The sequence below is a fragment of the Labrus mixtus genome, chromosome 4, assembly GCF_963584025.1.
Source record: "Labrus mixtus chromosome 4, fLabMix1.1, whole genome shotgun sequence".
NCBI lineage: Eukaryota > Metazoa > Chordata > Actinopteri > Labriformes > Labridae > Labrus > Labrus mixtus.
Window position 1 is genome coordinate 29,775,484 of NC_083615.1, and position 8,139 is coordinate 29,783,622.

General features: G+C 39.0%; 1 protein-coding gene across 1 annotated transcript in view; it reads left to right on the forward strand.

Moving 5' to 3' along the window:
- The first annotated feature begins 736 nt into the window (after window positions 1–736).
- Window positions 737–8,139, forward strand: part of dkk3b (dickkopf WNT signaling pathway inhibitor 3b) — an 8,523-nt gene continuing 1,120 nt past the window's right edge. Inside the window, exons 1-5 of the mRNA XM_061036814.1 lie at window positions 737–1,064; window positions 2,322–2,447; window positions 3,039–3,119; window positions 5,957–6,049; window positions 7,574–7,718. Coding sequence (XP_060892797.1) covers window positions 870–1,064; window positions 2,322–2,447; window positions 3,039–3,119; window positions 5,957–6,049; window positions 7,574–7,718 — 640 coding nt within the window. The 5' untranslated portion in view covers window positions 737–869. The remainder of the gene's footprint in view (window positions 1,065–2,321; window positions 2,448–3,038; window positions 3,120–5,956; window positions 6,050–7,573; window positions 7,719–8,139) is intronic.

Sequence of the window (8,139 nt, forward strand, 5' to 3'; positions counted from 1 at the left end):
TACCTGCTGATTGCAGATGGGCTTCACCTGGGTGGAAGGGCATACAAGCCAGGCTGCCAGAGCTTTCTGGGGTTCCTCGGGACAGATTGGACTTATTTCCCTCTGCTCTTGCATTTTTGGTTGTTCTGAAATAAACTAAAACTTCAGCAAGTTGACTGTGTGGACCTCCATTTTGAATGTTAGGGCCTACACGAGCTGGCCGTAACAGTCATCTATAAGATTTTTTAATTATTATTAGAAAATAACTTTTAAAGTCTTCCTTTGTTAGATGAACCTTGACAGTGCTTTAAAATAAGAGACATGTATTAGATCAACAAATCAAACTCTTTCCTCATTCACTCTCTGAATAAAAACAGAGCTATAGCCTTCTGTGTGTGCAGCACATCCAATAAAACATCTGTGCTGTAAGTTTCCTAATGGCCTCATGTCCTTTACCTCTTAATGCAACATAAAACCTCTGTGTGCCTCTTCCTGCCTGCTCCACTTGCGTGTTTGATGTCTCCACTGAGTGTGTAGGGTGAACTTCCCTTTAGAGATCACATCTGGCAACCCCTGCCACCAGCTTTTGATCGTTCTTTCTTTTTTTACATTCTGTACATTATATTACAGTAAGCACGTTTTTTGACATCATTGTAACGAGCCATCCGATTTAGACATGACTTCACGAAATGCAATTTGAACCCTTTCCACACCATTAAACCTGATTCGTTCTGGTTTATAACCCAGTCAGCAGCTCTCCTCACTCAGACTTTTCCAAATAAAACGGATCCAGCTGTGTGCGGCTGTGCGCCATCCGTGCGTCACACTCCTCTGCTGCTCAGTGTGCAGGGCAGACAGCAGGGTCTAGGAGAAAGGAAGAGAGAGGAAAGATGTCCGGTATCATGTTTCTGTCGGTGTCTCTGAGCTTAAGCTTGTTGTGGGTGACCGGAGGCTCGGCGCGGAGCGGGACTGTGATCCTGCGGGACGCACTGGAGGGGAACCCGGTCAGTCTCAACGACATGTTCCGAGAGGTGGAGGAGCTGATGGAGGACACTCAACACATACTGGAGGAGGCTGTGGACCAGGTCTGCGTCATCTTTTATTCATTCATACAAGGGCCGTGTTGTCTATGGTAATGGAGAGAGTGACAAACTACAGTTACAGTACTTGTTGAATCATAGGCTAGCCCATATCTACTCTATTATAACAGTGTTAGATCAGTAAGTCATCACTGTAAGTCAAGTTCAAATATATGTCAGTTTAAATTTGACCACCAGGATGCGGTAACATTACGCATAGTTTCCATGTCTGCATAATGTCTGATCCACAGCAAGTCTGAATCAAACTTAACTTAGTAAATGCTGAAATGGGTATTAAACAGAAGAAAAGGTCAAACTGAATAACACTGAGTGTTACAGAGAAACTTAAACGAACTTGTTTCTGGTTGTAAATCAACAAACTCACATGAGTTGCACATAAAAAAATGCTGGGTTAAATACAAATCAACTTTTTAAATGAAACTAAATTAGGACCAATAAGATGCTGAGTTAGTGAAATCCAGCATGGTGGGTGACCTGTTTAACCCAGGTGGATGGGCCATATAGACCTATCCAAACAAACCCAGGTTATTTTTAACTATTGCTATGGGTCAATTATTATCACATTATGAGTCTCATATTCTAAAGACACAGATACCGGAAAACTTTATAAAGAAGCACATCCAAATCAATAACAAATAAATTATGACAAATACGCGTAAGCATCATGAAGACAATAATTGGCCCCATTGCGATTAGAGTGTTGAAGTAGTTTGAAGATCAAAAATAAAAATAAAAAAGCAGCAAGACACAAAAAAATAAAGATGAACTTCAACATCTGTCCAGGACTCTTCTGTCTGTGCAATCCTCAGATCTGGAAATAAAAAGAGATAACAAGAACAATCATTTAATTTCAACACTATATAACATGTGATTTTAAGTAATAAAGACATTTGTATATGTTTAAACAGCGCCATAGGCCAGCACAGCTTTCATTAGTGATTAACAGAGATCTCTCCCTCCCTGTCCTTCATATGCAGATTATCTGTATCGTATTGATGCTGGTCCCAAATGAAGGCAGCCAAATGTCATAGACTGAAGTAAACATAAGCCGGGGTATTAATACAAGTTTTAAGTTAGATGGATTTTAGTGTAACCCAGCAGCTACAATAACCCAATTCACTGAAAATAACCCAGAAATGTGACCCAACCTTGAGGATGTAATTCTGATATGATGGAAATGTCAGATAATTTCTTAAAGACTAATAAATGAATTCACATGAATCCTGACATTTCATCCAACAGATAACTACTGAGAGTGCAAAATCCTCTCTAACATCGCTGGATCTGATTCCTAACTTCCACAATCAGAAAAACAGGACCACAAAGGATGGAGACGGAGTGGTTCAGGTGCTCGATAGAGTTGATAAGGTAGAGGTTAGCTTTTAAACAGAATGGAAAAATCAGTAACTATGAGACAAAAGAATTTTAACTTTAAAGGCTTTCTATGTGATTTTTCACTCTTAAATATAATATAAATCAAGTATATCCTCTGAAAATAACTCTGTGAGTCATGACTGTCTGCAATGGGTGTAACACCCGAGTCCCACTGTCTGTGATGTTTTCAGAGTTTTCAGAGTCCTATCTTCACTTTGTTTACTTCGCCGGGACGGCCGGCTGACTCCTCCCCTCGAGTATAAAAGTTGTTTAATTGAGGGACTAGAGAAAAGAAGAATAACATACTGTACTCACTGCTTAACTGTGTTTCTAGATCACGCTCATTTCAGGTAAATTTACATGCAGTGTGAAGATACGAGCATAATAAAGATCGCTAGCGTTAGCATGCTAACACAACAATGCAGCGCAAGTTGTTTTGGTTTCATGCTGGTGCTCAAGGGCGACATCTGCTGGATCAAAAAATCACATATAAAGCCTTTAAGAGATGCAGATACAAAAAAACACAAAATATTTTTTTGCTTGTCTGAGGTCTGATAGAAGATTGTTTCTTTCTTTCACTTAAAGGAAACTAATAATGAAACAGGAGAGAGTCATCTTTCACACACCCACATGGAGCTGTCTGGCCAGTGGAACTCAGTGGATCACGTGAGTCTCTTTCTCTCTTTCTCTCCCTGTCTGGTCTGTGTGAATAATTAGAGAACTATGAGCCCAAAGCATTCTGCCATATGTTTCCTGTTGATTGGTTTCACTCCCATCCTGATACTGCTGACATGAGTAGAAATACACAAAATAGCTTATCAAGATGTGGTTCTTAGTGGTATGGGTCTTTTGAGCAAAGTCAATTCACTGATGTGTTGTATGCACTTTTCCAGCTAATAGCCTGTTGTCTCATGAGTCTGGAAATGTGTGTTTGGTTATCAGGCCATGAAATAAAATACAACCCCCCTGGTTTTGTTTCTCTTTTAGTAGCGATGATACAAACTGAAAAGGACGCCCTATGGAGAGTCTTCATCACGTTTCCCACATTCAAGTCAGCATCAGTTGTTTTTTAAATTCTCAATTTGAACGTACTGGGGCATGATTTAAATGTGTCCGTGTTGACATGTTCCCTCAGTATTGTAATATTTAAACTGTCTGTAAGAAGAAACAAAGTGGTGGAGAGCTTTCTCAAACTGTTGCTGTCTTGTCTCGACTTGTTTTGATAAAGAATGAGATCATCCAGCAAACAGATCTAAGATATACTTTTCAGAGTTTTAACCAACAGGAGGCCGGCTTGCGTTGAGGTAGTGCTTGCTGCTTTCCGACTGTTTAGCCATTTTACTTCACAACGGTGGTTCTGATCTTTTGCTTTCCTGGCAGCCGTACAGAAAGTGGTTATGTTAATGGAGGCTGCTGCTGGAAAAAAAAAATACCAGGGGAGCAAAAAAAGCCCGCAAGCCAGTCCGGTCCCTGTGCTCTTCCAAAAAGACTAACTGTGAAGAAGTTTCCCCCTCTACAGTTTAAACTTGATTTGAAGCAAGGATGATAGAACATGCACTTCATTTGATTCATTTAGCTCTTTTTAGAGAACATCCAGGAAAAATGATATCCTTTTAGTTAAATGTCAAAGCCTTAAAGTATTAAACTGAGATATGTTTGGTTGAAATGTGAAGGGTTTTTGAATGTCTGGAAGCAGTAAGGACTGTTGTCCCAATGGCATAAACTGTTGAAACCTCAAATAGAGCTGCTTAAGATTAATACAGATTTCTAAACTCACTCTACTTTTATTGATTACCAAAAACCTTTCAAACAAACATGCAATGCAAACTGATTCCAACTGGAAATTAAAACAAATCAAAAACCAAGTTCAATAAATATCAACAATCAACACAATAAAAATGCATGCATTTAAAGCAAAAAAAGGACAAATATCATTAATAAAAGTCATCAAATAATAAAATTAACTCAAGAAATATCAACTACACCTAGTGTAAAAACAGAAGGCGTCCTCAGGTGTCTTAACATGAACCATGGAACCTGCATCTTTTAAACAGTACCCTATCAGCTACTGATGTTAAAAGAGAAATGTATCTCACACTGAATATCAGCCTTCAACATTCATATTTTTTTAACACATTTTGTCATTATTTATGAAAAACAATGTGAATCCAGAGTGTATTGATGAATAATTATGAGCAAATACTAATAACGAGTTATGCATATGTGAAACAGAGGATGATCTGATCTCGTCTTTTTTAAGCCACATTAGCCTGGTGCCATGCTCAGGTGCACGACCGGAGTACTCTGGAAGTAAATGGTAAATGGACTTGAGCTTGTATAGCATTTTTTAATCTTCTGACAACTCAAAGCGCTTTAACACTGCAGGTCATTCACATCCATTCACACACTGATGCTAGAGGCTGCTGAGTAAAGTGTCCATCAGTATTAACTAATCCCATTCACACGATGATGAAGCACCAAGATCAATTTGGGGTTAAGTGTCTTGACCAAACATTGAACCCCTGACCTTCTGGTTGAGAGACGACTGAAATTAGCACTGAGCTACAGCTGCCCCCACTCAACCAGTCCTGATTACAAGGGCTAACACACAAAAGCTTTATACAATGGTTGTTACCATTCATGCCAATAAAGCATCTTGAACTTGAACTTGACCGTGGAAGGGGAACAAACTGTTTACAGTGGAAAGGAAAGTTTCCATATATGAGACTTGCACAGTGAGCATGCATTGTTTTTAAAAGATTCACAAAAGAAGTATTAATGCACACTATGTGGATCCTGTCTCTGTCTGGTCAACCTACATTATGGAAGCTGTGTCAGGCACTTGGCTCTGCTTCGGCGTTGATTATCCAAAGGGAACACACAAAGATAGAGACTTTAAAAAATAAAAAAATGAAAATGGAGAGTTCACAGCAGGCTTGTGTTGCTTTTGGCAGACAGTGTTTCCTCTGACCACTGAGAACCAGTCAAACTAAATCTCAAATATCTAAATAGCAATCAAAGCAAAGCCCAGAAAAAGTTAGATTTATGATTCAAGAGAAAAAAAACATGAAATGCTCAGATTCTTTCAAAAGTGCTCCCAGCATGCACTCAGCCATTTGTTGCATGCAGTTATTTTGATGTTACATGTTACTTCTGTCCAACTGAGATGTCGCAAACGTCCATTAGATGGTTGCCATGGAGATAGATTGTGGCTGAAAGAAACATCTTTTGAAACCCTGAATTACATGAAACTATAACGGAGGGTCACATTCAATATGTACACCACAGTATGTGGTTGTGTGCTTCTTGGTAGGGTGATCTTATGTGTTATATAAGGTTATGTCTCTGTACAACACGCCGATGATTTGTATCCACATTATGTAAACAGTAAACCTGATCTACAGTCTAGCTCAACACAATTTTTCAATGTGCATTGTAATGTATTTTTGGATGTCTCTTTCCCTGAAGATACATTGTGTAACCAGTGTTATCTCTCAACCCAGGAATGCATGGTGGACGAGGACTGTGGTGATCTGAAATACTGCCTGTATGAGATAAAGGACTCCAAGTGCCTCCCCTGCATACCAACAGATATGGTGAGGATTGAGTCAGTGTTGTCCTTTGTGGGTTCAGTATTTGTTTCTTTAAACCTGCACTGATTCATAGTTTTCAGAAAACATTTGTGTATTAGAAATGTGGCAATGACGAACCCATATTGACTTATCATCCGATTCTGCAGTTTCCCTTAAAGGTGCACTATGTAGATTATGTAGTGAAATTTGGAGACGTTAAACAATTCTATGCTATATTTTCTGAACTAAATACACAAGCTGTATTCAAAGGAAAAAAATGTTCCCTGGAACACTGTTTGGAGATAAAAAGCTACCAGGAGAGTTATGGTTTTACTGATGCGGGCCCCCCACCATAACTTCGCATGTAGCATTTATCTTCAAACAGTGTTACAGAGACCACATGTTCCTCTGAGGACAGTTTCTGTATAGAGTTATGAACATATACCACAGCATCTGTACACTTCTCCAACTTTCACATTTGTGTGCACCTTTAAGCCTGAGGATCTTTTTTTAACATGTTTCGGCTCATTGTTTTGGTTTTCTCTCTAAGTTATGTTGTTTGGTTCTCAGTAACCTTATTTTTAGTAAGAGGATGCAGACAATAAACTGACTGTATATAGTGGGTGTTTTCACTCAGACACACAAATATTCAGTATGAGCGGCACTTGTGAACACAAACACCCGCAATTTTTACTACCAGCCCCCTGGTAAAATTTCAGCGTGAATGTTGGCTGGTGTATGAACGCAGCAGATGATGTACAGTAGAATTCATTTCAACAGTATATAAGTTTGAACTGCATTAATAATGTATTCATTAGGTGACCAGAAATGTACATCAAATGAATAGATATAGCTTAAGAGTTTAATTTATTTATCTATTATTTATAATGTATTTTCCACTCTATCCAAGTGGTCAAAACTCATTATTGCAGCGTTAATGTGCACTTTGGAAAGTGGAACAATATAATGGTTCCCTTTCTGACTTCATGTTATAGCCAGAGATTTAAAAAAGGGGGAGATAAAATGTCTCAGGTTTCAGTGTTCTACAAGACTTTTCATGGATTATATATTTGTATCGTTATCCATATAAATCATCAGCACCTTGTCAAATATGGTACCTTGTTTTTTGGTTAATGCATACAGAAAATGATAAAAAGCAAAAGTCATCCAGGAAAACTGTTCAATTTATGCATTACGGATAACCATCTGTTAGCCGTAATGCAATCACTGTGGTTTTGTAAAGCACAGCAGTGTTAGAGTCTGCATGAACAGACACAATGTTGTGCTGAGTGATGAATAAGGGTCTCAACAAAATGCAAGAAATACTAAAAATCAGCTGAAGTGTTAGACCCTTAACATCTAAACGGATTAATTTACAACTGTGAGAACTATCTCAGTGTTTGACTGGAACTACTCAGAAAGATCCATAAAGGAATGGACGATAATACAAAGCTCACATGAATGCAGCAACAGACCATGTATGTTTTACATATTTGTTTGTACATATCTGAATGTGTCCCCCCTCCTCCCTCCTCCTCCCCCCTTCAGCCCTGCACTAAAGATGAGGAGTGTTGCTCAGAGCAGATGTGTGTGTGGGGTCAGTGTACGGTCAATGCCACCCAAGGAACAGAGGGAACTATCTGTCAGGGTCAGAGTGACTGCAGGCCAGACCTCTGCTGTGCCTTTCAAAGAGGTGAGCTTAAAAAGTAACACCAACACTCATCTGAATATAACACATAATAAGATAGACACACTTTGACACGCTGTGAAGGATGTTTGTACTGACCACATGGCGGCTGTCACTCAGTGGTAGCAAGAAACTAAACCTTGTGTGAGGAGTTCTTAGCTGGTAGCGAAACAGACTGAAGCTATAGGTCTACTGATGCCTTTATGTAATCTACAAAATCCAAAGGGCTCATTGGCAACAACATCGACTATTCCTATTGTCATTTTTCATCACTTGAAACCACTGGTGTCAGACCAGCGGATAACTGGTATGCTACAGACACAGACTGGAAAAGAATATCTATGCCAAAGATTTAGGATGCATATTAGTCATTTTAAAATAAAGGACAACATTTTTTTGTAAAGAAACATCACACAGAAAAGCTCGG